Here is a 27,328-nt window from a genome sequence, read left to right on the forward strand (position 1 = left end):
TGCACCAATTCCTGTTGGGTTTGGAAGCGATTTTGATTCACAAGCCGTGAAACACGTCTCCGGTCCCTCTCAGTCAGGATCTTTTCCCAACCAAAATTCTGACGTCGTGTTTTGTGGTCACGTGTAGAACACCACTGCCTGTAAGCACAATGAACAGTCCACTACGAAACACCAACAAATCCAGCAACTTCACGCACCGTATGGCCATGGGCAACGGCCAAACACGATTGCCCCTTTTTGCCACTCTGTCACATCATTACATATACCCATGTTGATGTACACTGTCTGCTTGAAACATCAATGTCTCATTGATCACTACTGCCTTATGCTCACATAGAGGCAGTGTGCTTGCAGTTGAGCACAGAACTCGTTACTGCAGGCTTAAGGATCCATCTGCGCATGCGCACTAGGGTGACTAATTTTTTGTCTGGTGAGCTTATCATTGAAAGCACCACACTATGTCAAGTTTACCTTTGGGTGATGCAAAAAGCATCTGCTCTGAATAGGAAGATTATATCAATAAGAGGAAGGAAGTATAGGAAAGGAACAAACAAGTGTTTTGACTTGAATAAGAGAAAGGACTTTTATTTCATAAGTTCACAGAATGATCAAAGCATACTTTTAACTTGCACCATGAGCAGAGAAAGAAATAAAGAAAGAGGGTCACTACACTGATCACAAAAGTTCATCCCCATCTCAATCACAAGCAGACTCCTTTGGGATATACTATTTAGCTAAGACTGGTACTAGGTACAGTAGACTTCCTCTAGTTTGGCCACCTCACGGTCGGACCCTAGACTGGACTAACGAAAGGCTGGACTAACTGACAATACAGTATGCTATAAATACCAATATTTAGCTTAAATGAAATACGGTACATAAATAAAAAAACAATTATAAAGCAAGTAGTATTGAGGTGTCTTTACCAAGTGTACTCACTTGAAATGAGTTGATGTTGTCTTTATGGTGTCTCCATACACTACTGAAGTTTCACTCCCAATGAGAGACCACTCGTGGTGGAAAATTAAATGCAGGAAAAAATATTACAGGAACTCAGATTTTAATTTGTAAAGGTACACTAACACTTCGTATAAACATCACAGACTGCCGTAAACAAAAGGAACTTACATTACAGTATAGTACTATGTCATAAACTTTGCAGAATTAAAAAAATTGAAAGAAATCAATTATCTTTTTCTGTTTTTTGTTGTATCAATAGCTTTTTTAGAAGCAGAATCATGCCACTTCTGTGTGCTCCTTGATATAAGTCGCTGCCAATTGTAAAGTTGTACTTCCCTCAGCGTGACTCATTTTTCCCTCTTCATTCAAGGACAGGTGCTGGCTGGACTTTCTGGCAGCCGAACTAACCAAAGCCAAACTAGAGGGAGTCTACTGTACTCTGTACTGGCAGTTCAAGGAAATTGCAAAAATGAGTAAGGTAATGAAAGTTTCCATGCATGTTAGGAAGCAGTGACATGGACTGGTACTTATGAATATTCAACTGATAAATAATTTTTTCTCATTTATTGGTTCAAAATTTTATCTCTACAGAAAAGACACTTCCTACTGATGATAAAATGATAAGAACAATAAAAGGTATTTGAAGCAAGGCTAAAAAGTCTAATTCATCACACTAAAATGGCTACAAACTCTATTAACCGTATGAATTTAAATCTGTTCTATTAACTAGTAACAACAAAACTGTCCACCTGGTGGCCATTATCATTAAGGCATCTAGTCTATATGGTCTGACACTATAGTTAGCTAGTTCAAGTCAAGTGAAAACATTTTCACCATCAGAATGTTGCTATAGCTCATTCCACATTAAGAAAACAGTATTGCTCTTATAGACCTACAAGGAGACACCCATAATTCCTTGTCATTAAGGGATATTATACTGTACTTTGTAATGTATTATAAAAGACAGATAAAAAGGATGAGGCACTTTTGCCCGTGAGGTATTAAAATAACTACATAACATTTTCTTTTCCATAAATATATTCATAGGAAGCACAATGGCAGGAACAGCCATCGCTTCGTTGCCATCCTTCATTTTCCTTCTTCTATGTTGTTCTGGCACAAGCATCATGTAGTCCCTCATCCTGTAAACTGCCGGCAGCTCACTTCTGTAGTGAAGTCAACTACAGTATTTACATGTTTTTAGGCTTTAAATCAGTATGTACTTGAGTGAGAGTTGGTTGTATGTTGCATACTATTTGTGTGTTTTCTATTATTTTTGTGCTGTACAGAAGTTGTTCCTGAAGATTTTGGTGTTGTGGTGTGCAGCGATACATCATGGCATAACTTGTACTGATAAAAGAAATTGCCGTGTGTTTTATTTGTGCTTGGTTTTGTTACTTAGCTGTTCTTTCTTCTTAAGTGCATTTTCATTTTACCACTTTTTCTTTTACGACCGCATTTAATTTTTACTATTGATTTTGTGAGTGATACAACAGTACAGTAGTATCCCATGTTGCCTGGGGAAATTTATGAAATGCAATTATATGCATCCCTCCTGCTCAAGCCCATAAAAAATATTATTTTTCTCTTTTCTCCCCCAATTTGCCTTACATTTCAATCCTGAGATTTTTTATGTACCGTAGTTTACTTCTGATACTGTACAAAACAAAATTAGCCCCTGTAAACACACCAACCCCTTTAGTTCATAAAAATAATTTGCAGCCGAGTTTCTTCCGCTTTTTGTTTTGAACTTAAATACTGAATTTCACAAATTTATGTGCTTTTTTTTTTTCTGTGATGGTGTTGAGCAGAGCCGTTCAATATGGCAACCCTGTTGTCTTAAGAGCAATACTGTTAACATGGAATGAACTATAGCAGGGTATTTACTAGCAGCAATTTTAAATCACTATATTGCATGCCAAAAGCCTGGATTCAATTTCAAACCTCTCTGCAGTGTTCATATGAAGTGAAGGTAATATTACACTGTTGAGGGTGAATTGTCAATCATATGGAGAGGGTAAGCCTTGAGTAGACTCCTTGGTGTTATTCAACAGGAGCAGGCTATATGCCAGCACCAGGGTTTCACCCCCCTTGCTACCTCATTATCATCATCTAAACACCCAGATGTGCAGGTTGCCTATGGGCGTTATATAGAAAGATCTGCACCAGGTGTGCCAAACATGTCCTCAGACACTCCTGGCACTACAAGCCATTTGAACAATAAAATTCAATCCATTAATGATAGGAACTGAGACTGTTGACAGCACAGTTATCATATAGAGAACTAACTTCTGACAGTTCAGAGAAATATATCTATGATCATCTTATTAATCACTTAAATTACAGTATCTACCTGAATGGCTGAATGGCTAGACGTTTTATATGTAGAGTAAAGTTTCAGGTATTTGTGTGATCAGCTTACTATTCAAGATTCAGGTAAAATCATTAAAGCTTAAAACAGTTCAAGGAAGATAAAAATGAAAAGCAAAAATTCTCTCCCTCCTTTTGTCAGCATTCAGCATTATTGCAGTATCTACAGCAGAGTATGAACAAGCCTTCAGCTCAACGACTGAAACAGTGATTCCCATTAGAGGAGCTATTTTAGTGTAACACGTAACAGACTTAATGTTTATCTTACGGGGTCCATACTTTAGCACTTTGATCCACTGCCATATGTGAAGACTTGGACATCTTCTAGAAGATGTTGAGCAGATGAACTCACATCCCCAGAAAAAAAAATGACAGTAAAACACCCTTATAAATCTACATTGAAACTCCTGAAACATTAAGTGAGAACTGGTAGCTCATATTTTCGAACTTGAGTTCTGTATTTAGTATGATTAACGGGTAACCACTCTTGAAGAACACATATTGAATCACCATGCAATACAAATATGATTGTTTTGCAAGGCAGATTGGTTCACATTCATTTACATTCCATCAACTTCAAACAGTTCTCATCGCCACACTTTTACAATTATAATTCAATTTATGTTCTTCAAGAGTGGTTACACATTTCATCATCCTGAATGGTTTACTACATCAAAGGAGTTTGCTTTTAATTCAAATGGCATGAACTTTAGTGATCAATGCAATAGCTTGTTCTTCATTTGGTGCTCAAGGTGTATATTTTATCATTCTGTGATCTCTGATGATCAAATATGACTTTCTAATCCAGAGGTAGATGCTCTTTACACTACCCAAAGATAAACTTTACATGGTTTCCTTGTAGACAAAATTTTCCATTAGCAACTGATGCCACAGATGAGTATTAGGTGTTGTGTGGTACTTTCAATAAAATCAATATTGTGCTTTTTCAACTTCAAAGTGGCATGTGTACAACATGAGAATGATTATACATTAAAGTATGAATTGTTTGTTTCCCCATGCTACATCAAGAATGAACTTGGACAGAATTTTACTATATTACTTATTTCTTTCCTGTGTGATAGAAGCTGGAAAAGATAATTTAATATCATTGAGGAAAAACATGTTTCTTTGACAAAGCAATTTTACATGGATTAAAACTTTACATTTCTCAAAATATGATTACATTTGTCTTGGTAGTGCATAGTAATGACTTAGTTGTGATTTGGGTGATGAATTTACTATAAGTTATAACCAACAGACTCATAGTATCTAATTTCTTTATAGGACGTTAAATACATTTCATGAAAAGTAAAAATATGTGAAAAAGTTAAGATGAGGTTGCCATACTGCTGAGAATTTTATTAAATACTTGTATTGAGGAATAATTTAGAATGGGCTATTTTGGCTATTCTCAGCTACAGAATTTCCTAAGGTAGTTACAAATCAAATTAGGATATTATCAACCATATCCATGCTAAAGGTAAACAAAAATAAAAGCTTATACTGTAAGGGAAAATCAGTATATATTTATAGATAAATTAGCCAACTCAATCGCCAGACAACTTCTTCGACATTTTATTGTCGACATTCACATCAGTGTTGGAAATAACATGAGAGAAGTTTGCACATAAATCTATGTAGCTGCATAGCTTATTCCTGTTATTCAAGTTGTAGACTCCACAGCATAAAAAGTAATGCATGTTATAGTTAACAGAATTTAAATCAGTTACAGGTATTCAGTGATGTTTAAGGAACATATGGAATATGGAGCCTCCCATATGCGAAGTCATTTATCAGTGGGATAAAACTCTATAAGAAATTGGAAGTTGGATAGGAATGAGAAAATGTATCGTCGATGCAGTTGAACTTATAAAACCTCAAATGTTTATAAACATGTGGCAAGAACTTGGATATCTGATAAGCTTCAATGCTCTTCCAATGTTTCAACTACTCTGCAGTAGCCCTTGTCAAGACAAAATGACAGAAGCGGCTTGCTTCTCTCCCAGATCATTGTTCCTACAACCTGCACAGTGTGACTCAGTGCATTTATTCTTCTGTCATCTGGCAGCGAGCAATGGTCATGAAATTTTGTTCATCTGCAGGCCCTCTACTTTCTTATTGATACAGTTTTCATGTTTCATTGTTTCCACAGCTTCACAGTAGATACAAGCATGATATTGGTGGGTGGTAGCCAGAACCAGAGTTTACTGTACTTTGTCACCAGCATCAGACTCTCTGGGAATTGTGTGGAAGCTGGAAGGAGAGAGGGGGATACTGGTCTGATCTGTATCGATAGAACACCTACTGGGCCACTACCAATTTCTGCAATAAGTATTGATATCCCCCTCAATCACTCACAAGTATAGATAAGTTATTTGTAAAGATCAAGCAAGTCAAGAATGGACTCCACACAATAACTCACCAATTCAAAACCAGGGCACAATATTTTATAGCATCTGGACACAAGTGTCACCAAGCTTTCTGTCGGAGATTGATTTAATGTGTGTTCTCTTAAGTTGGCATGTTTAATGTTCTTTTTAAGCCAAAGTCTAAATTCAATGTACAATATTTGTGACACACGAACATAAGTGCCACCAAGTTTTCTACCAGAGATTGGTTTTAATGTGTATTCCTTTTTAGATGTCTTTGTTTGTTTCATGGTCCTTTAGGTTTTTAGTTAGTATTTTTAAATATTCACAGCTGATGATGGCCCAAGCAGATGAAACTGGTCCTATTTACTAATTATATGACAATGTAACTGATTTTTGACTAAATATAGTTACATGTTTTATTAGTTTCATTTTAGGGCCGAGGAAAGAGAGAGCACACTACGCTCTGCATATTCTTCCAGTTGGATGAGACAGCAATGATACTTAAGTTCTTTCAGCCTGGTGATAATTCTGTATTTGGTGGTACCAATGCTAGTGCCACCAACTAGCCTTCTCGCAGATATAAAAGTACGAGTGACCAACAGCACATGTCATTTCATCTTAACAAGTGTTACTGTAGATAGTTGAAATGTCAGCATGGCCTAATTTCCTGGAGCATCAAAGCTTGTCATTAGCTTGAATATCATTCAATATGGTTCTCACATTGAAGTGTACATATAAGCACAAAATTTTTTGCATGAAAGACATTCAAGTTTAATACACTTGATGGGTACTAAAATATAAGCATGCATTTTTGTTTACCTGTAGCCTGGACACCTATTTAGGTTGAAGAAGAAGGTAATTTCAAGGTGAAGTGGATTAGATCATAATAAGATAAATACATTGTCAGGTCAATGGGGGAGCAACAAAGAGAGGAGATGAATGTGAAAACACAGAAGAACAAGGATAATCTTCTCATATTTATGTACTACAATCTTCAGGAGCTGTTTCCTTGTCAATCCATTCTTCATCCATTTTTTCTCCATCCCCAACAAGCTCATTTCTGCTTCCCAGATTCATAAGGAGCGTGGATTTTTAACACCCAGTGAGGGGCCATCTTGACAGGTCTTCAGGCTTGATATGAGATGTGTGGGATAAGAAGAAAGCCAAATTAACACATGGAAAGAAGAGAGACAAATATAAAGGTGAATACAGGTGTTAAATGACAAACTCAGATGGGGAAGAAGAGCTCAATGGATCAAGATAAGTAATGGAAATTAATAAACAAGTGACAAGTCAAATTGTATATACCTGACTAGGAACTCGCACACATACCAGGTGTATGCATAAGTTCTTGCCGGTTTTTATAGTAAAGAAAACACATAATTTTCAAGGGAAATTCATTTTTTGTTTATTTAAAATATTGGCCATCGGCTTCTACACGCTTCGCTCACTTTTCAGGTAAGTTGTGAATGCCATGCCAGAGAAACTGCTTGTTGTTTGTGGCAAACCATTCGTCAAGCCATTTTCCAACTTCCTCAAAATTGCTGAAGTGTTGCTCTGCGAGTGCATGCCCCACTGATGGCGCCAGGTCAGGGAAGTACGGCAAGTGTGGAAGGATGTCCCATCCAGGCGATTTCAAGGTGTATTTTGCTGGTTTTGCTATGTGAGACGGCACATTGTCATGTAACAAAATCACTTTGCCATGTCATCTGGCCCATTCCAGTCGTCTTTTGATCATTGCGTGATTTAAACGAATCATTTGTTGGTGATAGCGTTGTGCATTAACGGTTTCGATGGGCTTCAAGAGTTCATAATACATAATACCACTCTGGTCCCACAAGACACAAAGCATGGTCTTCTTGCTGAAGCGATTTGGCTTTGGTGTTGAAGGACCGACTTTACCAGGTGACAGCCACGATTTTCTTCACTTCGGGTTTTCAAAATAAATCCATTTTTTCATCACCCACCACAATTCGGTACAGAAATGATTTTAATTCATACGTTGAAGCAACATTTCACAAGTGACTTTGCAATTTTCCACTTGCCATTTATTCAAATCGTGTGTGACCCATTACCTGAGTTTATTGATCTTCCCCATTGCTTGTAAATGTCTGCTGATTGTTTCTTGTGACACATTTAATGCTTGTGCCAACTGCTGTTGAGGTTGAGTTGGATCATCATCCAGTAACGCCTGTAATTGCTTGTCTTACACTTTTGTGGTCTACCAGTCAAAACCATGTCTCACATGTTCTAATCAATGGACCGTGTTCACCATAAGTTTCTACCTGCAAATGATGATTTTCCACAGCCTTTTTCTTTTGATTAAATAAAAAAAGCAGTGCGTGCCGCAAGTGTTCTTTTTCAGGGACAATCGTCGACATGATCACTGAACGATACAATACAGATGCTAGTATTTGGCAGACTCAACTTGTGTGTGTTGGTAGGTTAATGTCAGACAAACAAACTGACATATGTGTGAAATTCATATGCTGCGTACTGTTTGCTGGCGTCATCTCTTAGTGAAACCGGAATATGTTTTTGCATACACCTGGTATATACAGGGTCTCTCTTATAAACCCAGACTGTCCAGTGGTGTTTCTACTCTGAGACCTAAGCAGCTGTACAGGAGGCACGCGCATAGTTCTGACCTTGCAAGGAGAGTGCATGTGTTTGACCTAGCATCAATAGCCAGTCTGAATCTCAGCTGTTAACCTGGATTAACAGTTATCATTGCAACACTGTATTTTGTATGTAAAAGTTATTTTAAGTACGAGTCAGCTCGACGGGGATGCGATGCATTTGATCAGCAATTTCCTTGTGACATGCCACCTTCATGAGCACAGATTCACGTTAATGTAAATAAATTTGAAATTACTGGCTCAGTGCCCAATAAAAAACATGCGCGCACACAAACAGTTTTAATAGAAGGAATGCTAGATGACATTTCGGTGCGAATCTTGAATGGTCACCGAATAAATCACTTACAAAATTAGCACAATAAGTAGGGGTTTCGGTTTCTTCTACACACAAAGCTACAAAGCTGTTACACATCAAACTGTACAGGTTTACACGGGCCCATTCTTTAAAACCTGCTGATCCAGCCACAACAGTGAGATATTGTGAGTGGTATCTTGCATCATTGAATGATTGTTTATTTGACCCACACATTGTGTTCTTTTTGGATGAGGCCTGATTTCATCTTAACCCTCGAGCGCTCGCGTTCTTTTTCATCACTTGAACACTCGCGTGGCGCACTGAGTGCTCCGTTAAGTATGTTAATGTTTTCATCGAAGTTAAGTAAATTTTATCGTTCATCAATTAATTCTTGAAATATTTTTCATAATATTAGTCTTTATTTTACCTCCCTAATTATATTACAATGTAATATTGTTATCCCAACCTGCTAGCTATGTACAAATTCGTGAATTTTACAATATTGTCAATCATATTTACGTCAATAATTTTGTGAAAAGGAGACAGTTCACTTGTTACACGCCGAGTTTCACCCTTTGGTCCTGGAAATATTTTGACAATAATTTTTTCTTTAGTCTTAGAGGATCCACTAGAACATTGTTTCTTCCATATACAAACTTTGTCTCTTCCTATGAATCAATCACTTTTGGCTAACACAACTTCACCAGAACTTTTATCACTTGTCCCTGAGTCATAATCCTGTTCACTTTCTGAGTTATGCTCACTGAAAATTATTTTCTCATTTTCAATTTCAGAATTGTCTTCCTCATTTTCACAGTCATCTGCTTTGTCGAAATCAGGGTCATTATTCAATAACTAGTTCAGCTGTGGACTCGACAGATATCTTGCAGCCCTAAATAGATGGAACGATTATTGGAGACTCACGTAGAAATCAACAAACAGTCCACAGAAAACTAATGCAAGACACTATTCTAGTGAATACAGAAGTAATTTGTAAATAAAAATATACTTATATGATGACGCGCAGGGCGCACGCATGGCGCACTGAGTGCGCCAGTTGTGACACGGTGAACTTAAAACGCAGTTTAATTTGCTTCTGTTGGAGAAATATTTATTTGACTTTTCACACAGATAGCTAAAACTGTACTGTAGGAATAGCTAACAACACAGGTCAGCAAATTGTTGGTGCAACAGTGGACATCCGTTTATTTAAACGTGGTGCACTCAGTGCACCAGCACGAGTGCTCGAGGGTTAATGGTCATGTGAACAGTCATAACTCTCGCTAATTGTGTTTATGAAGTCCCTCATTAGGAAGGATGACTCTTCCAGCATCTTTTATAAGGTAAGATTTCATATAAGTCTGTATACACGCTTAAAGCAGGGCAGCCATGTGCAACGTAAGTTGGACTGAGGCAGCTGCTGTAGTGCAGAGTACAAATATCATGCGCTCAGTCTGGGTTTATAAGAGTGACCCTGTACATTACGCTACAAAGGTCATTTTGTAAGTCATGGGAACTGTTTCACATCTTCCAAACAGGTAACAGCAATGTAAACCATGCATTTGAAGGCTACTGGAATGTACCTCTCAATGCTGACACCAAATTTGGTTTGGATACAGGTGTTAATAGCAAGGGGAAATCAAAAAAGTAAATAAAAATGGTTGTTTTATTATGCACTCATATCCTGTGCATCTGCAAGTCCTGTTGTAAAGTTTGGATAACTGTTATAACAAAAATAACTGTATGTGGATAATTTCTGCACAGTTCAACACATGTTTTCTGGTAAGCACTTCTCAATAACAGCCACCAACACCTCTGTGTGAGTGGACATGGGACGTCCACTCTGCAACAGCTCAACAATTGCTACATGGTCTATGTTTTGAAGGCATTAGTAGTTTGATATAGTAAAACATTATCATTCTCATTCTCTTTGCTCCTCCTGATATTGACATGCATTTCTACCATGGAGAACTGCAATTTTCACATAATAACAATTGTTCAATTTTACTTATATCAGTTCTGGAGCATGGCCAGTAGCAGACTAACTTTTGGATGCATTGTTAATTAGTTGCCAATGCGCACAGACCCCCATCAGTCAGTGGCATTCAATAGAGTGTGATACAGGTTTTAAATATATATACTGGGCTTACTGTGTTCCTATATGTTTGGAAGATATAAATAACTTGCCATGACTTATGAAAGAACCTCTGTATTAGCTCATAAAGCTCCTCTTCTCCTTCTGTTGAAGATCATTACCAGACAGCTGTTTATATACCATTTCTTAAATAACTGATCATTCATAATAAAAACCATATTCTTTATTTTTAAGAACTTCTGTTGACCTGAAATTCCTTGATGCCTCACAAATACCACAAAATGGAGTCATTTTGGCCACTTTTTTGTATATTTTAAAAATGTAAACGTGAAATATTCCCTCTAATTTTCTGAAAAATATAAGTTCTGCCATGTTTGTTCTTCATTTTTAAATATGAACATAATTTTAATTGTTATTCAGTAATGAATTATGATTATCGAAAGAGTGGCCGGAGTTACCCCATGTTTAGGGGTAACTTGGCCACCATATAATTAACTCAAGAAACAAAATTTTCTTTGACTTAGTATTACTTCGGCCACCATGAATATTTTTTTTAAAAACCTGAAGAATGCCCGGTATCAACAATCATAAATAAATTAAAATGATTTGTGAATAATAATAATAATGGCGTATGGCCTCTGGAGAGGCCTGGTGCAGGTATTTTTCTAGTAGACGGCCTATTAGGCGACCTACATGTCTGTGAAGATGAGGGCCCTACCTAGGATGATTTCTAATGTTGAATACACCACACACATGCAGCTCCCAAGCCATTGGAATTAACCAATTAAGGTTAAAATTCCTGACCCAGCCGGGAATCAAACCCGGGACCCTCTGAACCGAAGGCCAATACGCTGACCATTCAGCCAATGAGTCAGACATGATTTGTGGAGAAACAGATGTATAGTGATCAAATTTATGGGATATTTCCAAACAATGCACACTTTCCCCAAAGACGAAACTATTTTTTTGGCCTAAGCATACAAGCATTACGAAAATCATAAAGTCCAATTGTACGGAGAGAATCGAACCCGGGACCCTCTGAACCAAAGGTCAATACGCTAACCATTCAGCCAATGAGTCAGACACGATTTGTGGAGAAACAGATGTATAGTGATCAAATTTATGGGATATTTCCAAACAATGCACACTTTCCCCAAAGACGAAACTTTTTTTTTTTTAGCCTAAGCATACAAGCATTACGAAAATCATAAAGTCCAATTGTACGGAGAGAAGAGAAGGTTGAAAAAGAAGCAGTCTTGTAGACTGTCCTCATAATACACTGTCTTCTAAATTAGAAAATATCTGGGCCATCAATCAAATTCTAAAATGTGTATCGTCCACGTCAACTGATATCCGTCTATGCAGCAACATAGTCTGTCTACAGACACATTGATCATTGAAAATGGGAACCCTTTCCCCTCCCTGTGTGGATAAACTTCCCCTTACGTCTCAGAGGCATGCCAAACCATTATTGTGCCTTTATTAATCTCTTCTAAAATATTCTTGAGGTAAACAGGATTGTAATTACAATACCTGTGGCTGCGTAATGTTTTCCTGTATGTTCTTGGCATAGCTAAAGTTACCCTGGAAGAGGACAAATTTTATTACAAAACTATTCCCTGAAAAACCTATTTGAATAAAATGTATCAAATAGTGTTGATAAGTTACCAGACATACGTGCATTTTGACCCCATAAACCACAGGAATGGAGAATCAAATGCTGGGGCTAAGGAACAGTTTGTTCTTTGCTGTTACCAGACAAGACAACAGTCCGGGCTGTGAAAGAAATCTATTGACTCAACAAAGACCCAACAAATGTTCTTTGGACTACAGAGTGTTGATAGAGCACTCTAATTGTGTGCATTTTAGTTGTTGCAAGTGGTTCATCCTTTTCAGTAGAGGAGGCAGGTGAAAATCAGTGTTGCTATTCATCAGTGGCCGAATTTGCCCTGTATGGTCAAAGTTACCCCACTTTACGGTACTTGATGCACAAGGATGAAATGAATAAGATATACAAGGTTATGATGAATTCCCTAATGCCATAACTGAATTGAAATTACGATACTGAGCACTGTCATCTATAGAAACTATTTCAAGGTGCATTATTTCTTTACAGAGTTTTGGAATTTTGTCTCTTGAAGTAGTGTGAAAGTTTGGCATACATACTCTTCTGATCTGACACCTATCTTCACGGAAAAATAAAATGAAATCACTTTCTGGTGTTCCAATATTTCCATTACAGCCCTCTCTGGTACCAGTTTGCATCTCTACAAGCAAAATTTACAATAAAAATTTGTGTACAAATTCAGAGATCAGCTATCTACCATTTTTGAATGTACATACGCCAGGCTGAGTAGCTCAGATGGTTGAGGCGCTGGCCTTCTGACCCCAACTTGGCAGGTTCGATCCTGGCTCAGTCCGGTGGTATTTGAAGGTGCTCAAATATGTCAGCCTCGTGTCGGTAGATTTACTGGCACATAAAAGAACTCGTGTAGGACTAAATTCCGACACCTTGGGTCTCCAAAAACCGTAAAAGTAGTTAGTGGGACGTAAAGCCAATAACATTATTATTATTGAATGTACGTATGTGGACCAATGAATGATAATATACAGAATTATTTTGAAATTTGTTTGGCTTCTTGGCCTTTGATTCAGAAGGACCTGGGTCTTATTCCCAGCCATGTTGGAGATTTTTGTTGCATTCAGTTGATTCCTATAGCTTGGGGCTGGGTGTTCGTGTTCGTCTTTATATGTTCCTCTTCATTTTACATACAACGTATTGCACTACAAACTACCGCAGGAAGAGGTAATAGTGAGTACATCCCTCCATGCAGAGTTAGTATCTGGAAGAATATTCAGCTGTAATACTGGGCTTAATTTCCATTAGTGCAGACCCCCAGATGATTGGACAAAAGGCCAGGAAAGAAGAGAAATTATTTAATAGTACCTACTCTGTATGTGAAATTATGGTACCAAACAGAGTCAGTTATAGAAACCACATCTAACTACCTTAAGTGCATTCTGTACATCTTTACAGAATCAAGGTGTGATACTACCCCTCAATCCCATTTCCCAATACAGGGTTGGGGATTAAGTGAGATGCAATTATATGGCTTGTTTTTACAGCCAGATGCCCTACCTGATGCCAACCTCAGTTGAGGAGTTAATGAAGATGAAATGAATGATGAATAATGAAATTGGATAAGGAGGTGGAAGAAATTGGCTGTGGCCTATGAATAGTAACTGTCCAATCATTTACCTGGAAGTGAAAATGGGAAACCACAGAAAACCATTCTCAGAACAGCTGACAGTGGGGTTCAAACCCACTCATCTCTCAAATGCAGAGCTCGGCTCCATAGTCGTAGCATGTTAACACGCATGAAATGTTCAAGAAATTCAACATCTCAGTTCTTGGTTTTGTGCAACAATCTGTAATGAGCGAGTAGACTGTTCAGAAGGCGAGTGACCTTGGTGATAGCAAAATATTTTTCCCTAGGAAGGGCTGTGTAACCATATGCAATTCTTTGTAAATTTCTGCATCTCCATTCTTCATGTACAGAATGTATACTAGGAACTGTAGCGGACATTGTCACTTCTCTCTTCTCAGCCCAGCCTGAACCAGGGATTCTTAATTTTAATATACACTCATAAATACAGAACTAACCACTCTGTTTGGAAGTCAATCATGGACTGAAAGTACTGAGGATTGAATGAGATATTTACCACAGGGAAGGGGCAAGGAATGGATTAAAATGTACTGCTAATTCACAATTGTCCCTGTCAATGAACCAGACTATCAAAGGAGGCTACAAAGTGCTTCTGAATCTCTCAGAAGAATCTGGAAATAGAGATTCACTATGACTTGAAACTTGCTTTGGCCAAGCATAAACTCTACTAATGTCATTCCACGCCATCTCGCTGCTGACAGATTGGAACTTGGTCCATTATTGGACATTATAAATTATAAAATATTATAAAAATAAAATAAATAAAATAAAATGAAATAAAATAAAAATATTATAAAAATAAAATAAATGAAATAAAATAAAAATATTATAAAATAAAATATTATAAAATACGAAGCGTGTAAGGTCTGTTTTGTTGTAGACACTAGTAGTTCGTGCGCATATCACAACAAGCATGTGCGTCGTGTACCAGCATCCCTCAGGAACAACTGTGCTCAGTTTCAGCTCTGTAGCTAACCTGTACGGTTCTGTTCTGTGCTTTCAAAATGTTTAAGACTATCAACTCGCCCGCTGCGTGTGAGGTTCGGTCAGTGATACAGTTTTTGTCAGCAAGGAACCTGTCTGCTGCAGAAATTTATCGACAGATTTGCGAAGTGTACAGTGATACTGTTATGAGTGAAAGCAAAGTGCGTAAGTGGGTACGACAGTTCAAAGATGGCCGTGACAACGTCCATGATGAGGACCGCTCCGGTCGCCCTTCTTTGATTACAGACGATTTGGTGGCTTCATTTGAAGTGAAAATTCATGAGAACAGGCGCTTCACAAGAACAGGTCTCTCAAATGAATTTCCTGACGTGTCAAGATCAGTGCTTTACAACATTGTTTCTGAACACCTAAAGTTTAGGAAACTGTGCTTCCGTTGGGTCCCAAAACTCCTAACAGAGGACCACAAAAACCAAAGATTTGAGTGTGAGATGAAGTTCTTGACTCGTTATGATGAAGAAGGTGACGTCTTCTTGAGTCAGATCGTAACTGGAGACGAAACATGGGTTTCGCATATCACGCCCGAATCGAAGCAACAGAACAAGGAATGGAGACACACACACTCGCTTGTAAAGGTGAAGGCCAAACAGACTCTGTCCCAGCGCAAAATCATGGCGTTGGTGTTTTGGGATAGGCAAGTTGTTTTGTTGGTCGACTTCATGCAACTAGGAACCACTATCAATGCAGAAGCATACTGCCAAACCCTGAGAAAGCTATGCAGAGCGATTCAAAACAAAAGACGCGGCATGCTGACAAAGGGAATTGTCCTTCTCCATGACAATACAAGACCTCACACTGCAGGTCAGACCCACGATTTATTGGACAGTTTTGACCGGGAAGTTTCAGACCACCCACCCTAAAGTCCTGATCTTGCGCTGAGCAATTATCAATCAATCAATCAATCAATCAATACTGATCTGCATTTAGGGCAGTCGCCCAGGTGGCAGATTCCCTATCTGTTGCTTTCCTAAATGATTTCAAAGAAATTGGAAATTTATTGAACATCTCCCTTGGTAAGTTATTCCAATCCCTAACTCCCCTTCCTATAAATGAATATTTGCCCCAGTTTGTCCTCTTGAATTCCAACTTTATCTTCATATTGTGATCTTTCCTACTTTTATAAACGCCATTCAAACTTATTTGTCTACTAATGTCATTCCACGCCATCTTTCCGCTGACAGCTCGGAACATACCACTTACATAAAATCAGCTTCATGGTCCGTATCGCACTTCAATAGATTCACAATTAAGTTTTGTTTTTTTTTTTTTCTCTTGAGTTATTTGTTTGTTTTAATCTTGTCAATATTATGTTAATTTTAAGGACACTTCCTCTAAAGCATTACTTTGTCAATTTTATACATTTTTCATCTAAACAGTGTTATGTGGCTGAAGATGTTGATAATATACGAAACATGTACCACTTTTGACCATTAAAAATTGCCTTAAGCAATCATTGTATCGACTAGGTGGAAAATAAATACTTAATTGTGAACATACCACTTAGTCGAGCAGCTCTTCTTCTTTCTCTCAATTCTTCCCAACCCAAACATTACAACATTTTTGTAACACTACTCTTTTGTCGGAAATCACCCAGAACAAATCGAGCTGCTTTTCTTTGGATTTTTTCCAGTTCTTGAATCATGTAATCCTGGTGAGGGTCCCATACACTGGAACCATACTCTAGTTGGGGTCTTACCAGAGACTTATATGCACTCTCCTTTACATCCTTACTACAACCCCTAAACACCCTCATAACCATGTGCAGAGATCTGTACCCTTTATTTACAATCTCATTTATGTGATTACCCCAATGAAGATCTTTCCTTATATTAACACCTAGATACTTACAATGATCCCCAAAAGGAACTTTCACCCCATCAACGCAGTAATTAAAACTGAGAGGACTTTTCCTATTTGTGAAACTCACAACCTGACTTTTAACCCCGTTTATCATCATACCATTGCCTGTTGTCCATCTCACAACATTTTCGAGGTCACGTTGCAGTTGCTCACAATCTTGTAACTTATTTATCACTCTATAGAGAATAACATCATCCGCAAAAAGCCTTACCTCCGATTCCACTCCTTTTCTCATATCATTTATATATATAAGAAAACAGAAAGGTCCAATAATACTGCCTTGAGGAATTCCCCTCTTAATTATTACAGGGTCAGATAAAGCTTTGCCTACTCTAATTCTCTGAGATCTATTTTCTAGAAATATAGCAATCCATTCAGTCACTCTTTTGTCTAGTCCAATTGCACTCATTTTTGCCAGTAGTCTCCCATGATCCACCCTATCAAATGCTTTAGACAGGTCAATCGCGATACAGTCCATTTGACCTCCAGAATCCAAGATATCTGCTATATCTTGCTGGAATCCTACAAGTTGAGCTTCAGTGGAATAACCCTTCCTAAAACCGAATTGCTTTCTATCAAACCAGTTATTAATTTCACAAACATGTCTAATATAATCAGAAAGAATGCCTTCCCAAAGCTCACATACAATGCATGTCAAACTTACTGGCCTGTAATTTTCAGCTTTATGTCTATCACCCTTTCCTTTACACACCGGGGCTACCATCTGTTCCTCCACCTTAAACATCACCTCAGTGGCAACCATTACAATTATGACGACAACATGAAAATGGCAGTGAACTCTTGGTTATCGGAGCAGGTGGCAAGTTTCTATGAAGAGGGTGTTTTAAAATTGGTTACGAGGTATGATAAGTGTTTGAACAAACTTGGCAACTATGTCAAAAAATAGAGTGAAGTATGTACTTTCTGAAAATAAATTTACTTTTTTGAAATAACCTTTTGTTGTGTACTTATTTTCAAATGGACCTTACTTAAAAAACATGCCTTGTATTTCAGGTTCCCTATGGGAATCAACATTTTTATCAACATACCAGTTGGTCGAGCAGCTCATCTTCTTTCTCCCAAGTCTTCCCAGAACAAATTTCGCAACATTTTTGTAACGCTACTCTTTTGTCGGTGATCACCCAGAACAAATTGAGCTGCTTTTCTTTGGATCTTTTCCAGTCCATGAAGCAAGTAATCCCGGTTGGGGTCCCATACACTGGAAACATACTCTAGTTGGGGTCTTACCAGAAACTTATATGCCCTCTCCTTTACATCCTTACTAAAACCCCTAAACACCCTCATAACCATGCGCAGTGATCTATACCCTTTATTTACAATCCCATTTATGTAATTACCCCTAGATTACACCTAGATACTTACAATGATCCCCAAAAGGAACTTTCACCCCATCAACGCAGTAGGTAAAACTGAGGGGACTTTTCCTATTTGTGAAACTCACAACCTGACTTTTAACCCCATTTATCACCATACCATTGCCTGCTGTCTGTCTCGCAACTTTTTTTTTTTTTTTTTTGCTATGGGCTTTATGTCGCACCGACACAGATAGGTCTTATGGCGACAAAAGTCTCACAACATTATCGAGGTCATTTTGTTTGCAGTTGCTCACAATCTTGTAACTTACTTATTACTCTATACAGAATAACATCATCTGCAAAAAGCCTTATCTCTAATTCTACTTCTTTACTCGTATCATTTAAATATATAAGGAAAAAAAACATAAAAGTCCAGTAATACTGTTAGGAAAAATATACCAGCAATTTTCCTAACATTCCAAATAATGTAATATTTAAATTTTCAAATCAGACCACAGCAACTAACCACTGTATATGTTCCTTACAAAACTAGTAATCAACAGCCAATGGCTGATATTGTTGTTATACACATTAATACAGAATATTGTATTATTTTCCTTAGACTGCTCCTATTGTAAAAATGTTAATATTAGATCTTAGTAATTATAATTTTAAATCAGGTGCCTGATTTAATCTGAGGAGGTACAGTGACTGATGATGCCTTCTATGAAAGGTGAAACATGTCTTACATTCTGAAGGTAACAATGATCAATTCCTAATTGTATGAACATTTTAATGCATTGAATAGGTGGTTAAATAATAAATTAATTAGCATCCTACAAGTATAGTATCTTCAATATGGAACCATAATATTTATCACTTGCAACCTTGCTAATGCCGATGACAACTTTTCAGATAGCGATTATGCAGTTCTTCTTATTATGTGAGTTTTTATCATTATTTATTTGCATTGTACCCAAAGAAAATTTACTTTAAATATCATTGTAAAATATTTCTCTATAATCAGAATTTGATTTTTATTTTCAATTTTATTAAAAATTATGTTAAAAAGTGTTTGTCAATGTTGTAGTAGGATTAACATGTAATATTATTACAATAAATAGCATATTATGTAAACATCTGGTATTTTATTGAATGGCATTCAAAACGACCGTGCGCAACTCCACCCGACACGCGACCCGTCTCAGGTTAAAGAACTGTCTCATAAACAACCATGGCTACTGTAAAGTAAGACTTGAAGATTTATAAAACCTGAAATTATATATTTAGTTTTATTATTGTGTGATTTTAATTTAGTTTTATTATTAAATACTAACATGATCAATTGTATGAAATTTTCTATTACATTTCCGGGTATCTAACAATGCTAAAACTATCTTCTCAGTCTCAATACATATCATAACCATTATGTATATGCCATGTTAATATGAAATACAAACCCTAATATACCACATTATCACATATATTCATTAGAAAAGAAAAAGGTATAATTTAGAAATTATGAACTATAGTAGCCAGCACATAACTTGCTGGTTGGTCGTGCAGAGAGAAACAGAGCTACTTTCTGCACAGCTGCCATGTTCTCGCAAATGAAGTATCTGGGTTTGTGCAGTTAAGTATGGACCATTATGTTTTCATTAATTTAATCTGTAATACTATATGATTTCATTATTTATAAAAATATGTGTTATTAATTTACTTCTGTCATCATTACATTTGTGATATTTGAACACCAAAGACCTCAAAATTCTTAGCAAAGATGTTTTTATTCCCCACAAATTTTGTAGCTTTATTCATTTCTAACATTACATTTCCTGCTGTGGGAAACCCCCTCTGTCTTAAAATATAAATAATTATGATGTAGCACCCTTTGGTCAAATTTGTCCATTCCCGTTACCGGTTTTTATTTCACTTGTTTTTGTCTGGAGAATGAAACACTGGATTACCAAATGTATATTCTAATAATTTTCCATCTTGAAGAATGCATTATACAGCTCTAAGTTTATACTGCAGCGCTCTATTCACTACATTTGGCAATGCTACATGACAGGATGCAAGCAGACGCTTCTCTCATGAAGTAAGCGTGCACCTTTTAAAATAAGTCCCTTGCTTACTTGTGTCAAACTTCTTGCCTCATTTCCTATCCTTACATTGCCTGCAATGTGTTGTTAACTATTTGTTTAAAATACAGCACAAACACCAAGTCACTGAATGCCAACCTCTCTGTGTAAGAGCATACAACTCACTGATTCTTACTGGTCACACTGAATGATGTCACATATTGAAGCTAGGGTACATTCCACCAGAAATGCCAAGTTACATCCCCGTCATTTTAGTCATATAGGAACAAATATTTTAATGGCCATCTATGAGGTAGGATTCAAAAGTTTGTGCATTTGGCATATAGTTACTTACCGCAAATAGTTAAAACACACTTGCACAGCCACAATCCCCTTGGGAAACTATACACTTATGGCGACATTGATGAAGTTTCTGGAAAGCCATGTCTCCTGTGATGCTCCTTTTACCTCATCTGCTGATGCAAAATGCTGTCCCTTCAGAAGTTTCTTCATCATTGGAAAGAGGTAACAGCCAAAAGTATAAAGCACGGAAACCCTGAGACCAGGAGGGAATGATGAGAGAAATTTTCATTACACCATTAACCAGTTAACTATGTTTCAGGCTGCTCTCACAGATGATGAAAAATGAAAAATATCCATATACAGCTCCTTGCTTACAATTTGTTCTCAGGTATGAATTCTGAATGGATAACTCTGAGTTCACTCATCTTTTCCCACACTGGTGGGATTGCAGGTGCAAACTGTGTCGCAGGTGTGGAATCGGTATAGTTTTATGGCTGGATAGTCTTCCAAATGCCAATCCAATGGGGAGGGATATATTCACTATTGCTTGTTTCTGTGGTGGTGGAGTGTTGTGTAAACCTTAAGAGGAATGTATTGAGACAAGCACAAACACCCAGCCCCCAAGCTGTAGGAATTAATCATGTGCCCAGAATCAAACTGAATTGCAGGCCAGTATGCTGACGAATGTAGCCAAGGAGCCGGGCTGAAAACCACTGAAGATAACTAAAAAAACATTACTGATCATGCTTCATAGACTTTTATCGCTGGAGTTGGTACTATTGTCCATGTACTTCAGGCTGTTGTGCCGTATTCTGAGTTGATAAGCGATCAAAGTTTTACCATCACTGCAGTAGGCTTTGTTGACTGAATGATGGAGGTGAATGGCAGGCCCACATTGTGAAAATGATCTCATCTGTGGTAGTGTGGGTTCTGTATGTGTTTTTAAGGAGCACTTCCTGATATTGGGTAGCTGCAAGCACTCATTTTCTGAATTTCTATGGTTTTTTTGATATTTCTTTGGTGAAAGTGACCATTAGAGGCTACAAGCTACATTTCATTGAACAGGATGGGATGTCTACAGAGTGATGTGTGTTTGCTAAGGCTGATTTCGAGAGTTGTTGGAGATGTGTGTGTCTCTATAATGTTCTACTCATCTTGTGTCTATAGACTGGCCTGTATTGCCTGTGAAGACCTGAAGTACTATAGACAAAAATACTTTTGATCTTGCCATAATAAAGTCACTGTACACTGCTGTTAGCATGGCAAAAGTCTCTGATGGTGCCTTTCCTAAACATTGACTAATTGATGCTTGCAAGCTGTTGTTGAAAACACATGTATATTACTTTGCAGCACCAGTGTTTTACTGTTCATGGGCAGAACTACAGTATAATGGTTATGGTGGGAGGAAGGAGGGATTGTTGGATATACTTTAGACACCATTACTTGAAATAAACTTTCAGTTTATTAGATCATGTTCTGTACTTAAGCCTGGACGGGGGCACTCGTTGGTGCAACGTGAGAGGTGGCGTAGGGTACTTTCTGACCACTATGATTGAACTTGCTCTAATTAAAAAATGACTAACTTTTATGCATCACATATTGGTGTATTAGTGTTATTAAATGAATAGCATGATATTTTATCATAAAATGTATATATCCAATACCTCACAGCATATAAAAGTAAAAACTTGTCGTGGCCAAGAATAACCTTCATTAAACACCTTATCTTGCATAATTCAGCTGACAGATTTAGATTCTCCTAATTGCATAATGCTATTCCTGCAGTATATCCCTGGGTGGTGGGGAGGGGTTCTTCTGAAATAATCATGTTAAAGGAAATAATTATTATCCCCTTCATGACAATCCATATCGTGATAAGTTACTCGTTTTTAAGTGTAATTTCCTCTGACTCTTTCAGTTTTCAGGTTTGTTCAGTTTACAATGAGTTGCAACATATTATCATTCATGAAAAAAAAAAAAAAAAGGCTCGTAGCGTCTTCAGGCGATGACACATTCTTGTTACGAGTTTCACTCCTGGAAATGAGTGACAATGTTGTGAGTTTGAGTATGTGAGATTTTAGGAGGAGGAATTTTTGTCCAGTTTGTAACACCATCTTTTTTTGTTGTGGTCCAAAATCATTGAAAGAAGGTAAATCAACATCACTAATATTTACTACTTCTTCATTAGAGCTCTGTTGCGTATCACTATTAGAGTCTACTACTTCTAATTCATCATCACTCTCATCAAAACTTCTTCCTTTTCCACAGACTGTAAAGGACATAACACCCTTGCATCATACTCTTCATAAACCATTTCAGCGATAAGAAATTGACTGATTTAATTCCTAACATGATTACACAAGTAAGTCATTGGATACACTCAGTACTGCAACTGTTGTACTTCCAACAAATGGGACTGGTAGCATGGGGTCTAATGAGACACTTTATTGTACTGCTAGACAATAACCCCTCTTTCTAAGAATGAACACCCTTCACTACATTGCCACCGACCTTGGACACAAGGCAAGGAATGTGGGGATAGGTACGTTGCAGCCAAGTTCTCCAAGTTTAAAATTATGCGCAATTGAGCAAAATAAATTTGTGCCAGGTCACAAAAGACCCCGTGCTACCATTTCTGGGTTAACACCTCTTCAGCATGTACTACCGGTACAGTATATGTACTACACATAACCTAAAAATCTAAGAGTTTATTTTTAAGTAGAATGTTGTCATGAAAATTAAATATTCTCTTAAAATGACCCAAAGCAGGCAACAAGCATGTGCTCTACAGTTATGTTGACAGTAGTACCAAATCTGTAGCTCAGATCCTTTCCAACACAACAAATATGATGCAGACCAGCATACGGTCTTGGTTGATAGAACGTCCAATGCAAAATTGGAAGGTTGTGAGTTTGGATTGCATTCGTGCCCGACTGGTCATGTTTGTTCTGTTCTTAACATCCCTTCAGCATGTTCTCTATATATACTGAATGCAATCTAAAATGCTGAAAGATTATTTCGAGGAGAATGCAGCTGTGAAAATGAAAAATACTCTAATTGACCCACAGTGGGCAACAGCCATGCACTATATAGTTGTGCTGGAGTAGTGACAGGTCTATAACTCGGGTCTTTTCGAACAGAACAAAATATGACCTAGGCCACTAAACTGATAGGTCATCCGATGCAAAATTAGAATGTTGTGGGTTTGGATCTCTCTGGTGTTTGGTTGGCTATTCATTTGTCATATCACTGTATTTCCTTAATCACAAATCTCTGTTTTATAATGTGTGGACTTCATGTTATACAGCAAATCTTTCTCCTCATACAATACAATAAGCAGTTTCACTGCAGCGACGCTCCAATTTAATTACTGGCCATTTTTACCTGGTTATCTTTCACCTCTATCACGAAATCTTTGATCAAATATAAGAACCTGGAGAAACTCGTCAAAGATTGATCCAAGATGGTTTTCATCCAAGTTATTTTATCAAAGTTTATCAAATTTCATTGATCCTAGTTATTTGAATCCAAGTTCTTTGATAGTGTAATACTGGCCTAAGTTGTATTCAGTACATGCAGTATATGTCAAAGAGATGTTAACATCAGCAATTATCTTCACCTCTTGGGTCCTGAGAACATTTATTTTTCTCATATCCTCAATTGTAATTCCCGGAATACATGTAATATATTGTATATATATATTTGGACGTGTTCCACTGGCAAGAAAACAAAGAGTTACTGCCAGCCGCTCTTCTAAACTTATAGCATTTCTCAAAGGGTATTTTGCTTTACCACTAATGGAGCAACATTCTCAACTAACTTCTGAAATGTGTCTATATCCATTCTTATGTATCTCCGGTATGATTCCAGGTCCTCACTTTTGAAATTCATTATTCTATTCACAATTCCCATTGAGCTTCTCCTAGCAACCCATGACACCCAAAATGTCAGAATTTTCTTAACAATAGTCCTATAATTATCACTGCACATGAACTTGCAACTAGAGTGGGAGCCTGCTCAGAATCTATTTTTGTTTAAACAGCCTTCTCGGAAAGAAGTCTGCGGAGATTTTCCAATATATTTGATGCAGTGTAATAGCATATCTTTGATTACAACATGGTGTCAAACATTGATAAAATAATTTGATCAAAGTTGTTATCCAAGTTCTTTGATAGTGTAATATTGGCCTTAGTCAGATGAAAGTTTATTTCAAGTACAATGAGGTCATAAAAATTAAATATTCACCATTACTTCAACTAAATGCTCATAGTTTACTATATGTAAGGAGTATTCAAATTTTGGATCCTACTTCATGTACAGTTGTACAAAATCAACCAAGATTGACACTGTTTTTAAAACAGTATTAAGGTTTAACTTTTGAACTTGGTTGCACTGGACTCTTAGTTTGCTCAGGACTGTTAGTTATAGTTATTCCAAACAGTTCTGCACACACTAAATACTGAAGGAACAACATAGTAATGAAACTCTAATAAAGTATAAGTTTAAGGTCTATTAGTAGCTCAGTATCAAGGTACTTTATGACTACCTTCTAAAACTGATTGCTGGTTTTATTTTTAGCAGACTTTCAGTAGAGAAATTAGTTCACAAGAAGCACACATAATTCATAAGTAAATTATGTTAAAGCTGAACCTACCAGTATTAATTAAAATGGAAAATTGACAAAATTGCATTTAGAAGAAAACTTTTTAAATCATTTACAACAGGATTTAAATAATTGATAGGTTACAGACCAACCTCAAAATAATTACAACTATGCTTGATCATTAAACAGCTATAACATCCATGTTTGAGTCTGGCACATCAAGTACAATGTGATTTCTATGGTTATCAGATTCCTTCATACTGACCTACAGGCATCGAAACCTATTCATATATAGATTAATACAGTAACTTCACTGCTTCATTTGGTCAACACATATTATAAGGTATCTCAAAAAATTAAAATAATGATAAAAGAGCAGGTGATCATATTAAACAATTAAAATTTAAACAATGTAAAGTACACATGTAGAATTAAGCACAAATTTAATAACATTAATTGTTTAGATGAGTAACAAAATAATAACAGAGAGGAAAATATAAAAACATGTGACTGGTGAAATAAATGGTACAAATATTACAGGTGCATGGAAGAGCAAGATTGCTTCATAGGCCTATACATTGTAATCTCATGTTTAAGGTTACATGTTTTGATTCTCAAGCAATCATCTTCAAACCAAGGAAATTACATTTTAATTGTAAAATAACTCATCAAGTTAATTCCCTCTGAGGATGAGTGGTAGAGTCCCAGCTTCAGGACCTGAAGAATGGACATTCGAACCCAGCAGAGATAATCGGATATTTTATTAATTTTTTTTTGCTAGTGGATTAACATCACACTAACACATCAAACTTTTTTGATGAAGCGAGATTAGGAAAAGGCTATGATTGAGAAGGTAGTGGCCATGACTTTAATTAAGGCACAGCGCCAGCATTTTCCTGGTGGGAAACCATGGAAAACGATCTTCAGGGCTGTTGACGGTGGGATTCGAAATTCACCATCTCCTGAATGCAAGCTAACAGCTAAGTGACCCTAACAGCACAGCCAACTTGCTCGGTTTGGATTTTTGTATGGAGGATAAAAGTTCATTCAACATTCCATGTTGTATGATGTCGGTATGTAAAAGATCTCTGGTGACACTAAATTTATTAGAACTCAGCAATTTCTCTGCCATCTGGTAAAGTAAAACAGAACATAAAAATTGAAATGCAGGCAGCCTAGATAGCGTCAAGCAAAAACAAAGCCTGCACATGGAAGCTGAGGACAATTATTATTATTATTATTGTTTAACTCGATATTTTCAAATTTTTACGATATGTTTAAATGAAGTTACTGAAGTTACTTAAGTGAAATTATAACATACAACCTTAACGAAAAGCAAACATGGTATAATAGAATAAACAAATTAACCAAAGTTCAATATGTCACCAAGAACACACACAACAAAAAAGACCTCTCAATAGGCACAAAATTAAAGCATTGTAAAACAGTCATATGACCAGAAATAACATACATTAGTGAAACCATGTTCAAAACAACTAATACTGCAGCAATAGAGAGAATACTCAAAATAGAAAGAAGAATAATCAGAACATGTATAAACAAAAAATACCAAGAAAATGGACACTGGAGAATAGTTTCTAATGAAACAGTCTACAAAGAAATAGAACCGGTAAAGAGCACTATCAGAAAAACAAAAAAATCTCATTTTTTGGTCACCAGGGCCAATGACCTTAGATGTTAGGCCCCTTTAAACAACAAGCATCAATCAAGCATCATCTTTGGTCACCTAATTAGAACACCCAAAAATAGAATCAGCAGGATAATACTAGAAAAATTGTAGAACAGTAAGAGTTATATTAAGTGGATTACAGAAATCAAAGAAGATATGAAGGAACTACAAATCATAGTAGAGGATTTAAAAAACAAGACCCATAGAATCAAGGCATTCAAAAACATAGACTGCAGACCAAGATCAACAGATAAACCATGGGAAGAGTGATTTCAGACGAGGAGAGAAAATTAAGATTCGAGAGAATGATGAAGTACTGGGCTGAGAGAAAAATACCAAGAAAATGGACACTGAAGACTAGTTTCTAACAAAACAGTCTACAAAGAAATAGAATCAGTAATGGAACTATCAGAAAAGAAAAAATTCTCATTCTTTGGTATAATTTGATATAATATTCTATAATTGACTAGAAGTGGTCCAATAAAGGCCATAAAATGTAAAATAAATAAAAATAA

The 27,328-nt window shown here is 36.8% G+C and overlaps 1 protein-coding gene across 2 annotated transcripts in view; it reads right to left on the reverse strand.

Moving 5' to 3' along the window:
- LOC136857197 (TGF-beta-activated kinase 1 and MAP3K7-binding protein 2) overlaps positions 1-27,328 on the reverse strand; it is a 517,262-nt gene that overhangs the window by 36,060 nt on the left and 453,874 nt on the right. The window contains exon 9 of one of the 2 annotated variants that reach the window (XM_067135660.2): positions 6,813-6,833. The exons of the other annotated variant lie outside the window; for it this stretch is intronic. Coding sequence (XP_066991761.2) covers positions 6,829-6,833 — 5 coding nt within the window. The 3' untranslated portion in view covers positions 6,813-6,828. Of the gene's footprint in view, positions 1-6,812; positions 6,834-27,328 lie in introns of those variants that run through there. 2 annotated transcript variants of the gene reach the window in all.

Source organism: Anabrus simplex, chromosome 1 (genome assembly GCF_040414725.1).
Source record: "Anabrus simplex isolate iqAnaSimp1 chromosome 1, ASM4041472v1, whole genome shotgun sequence".
In the NCBI taxonomy this organism is placed as follows: domain Eukaryota; kingdom Metazoa; phylum Arthropoda; class Insecta; order Orthoptera; family Tettigoniidae; genus Anabrus; species Anabrus simplex.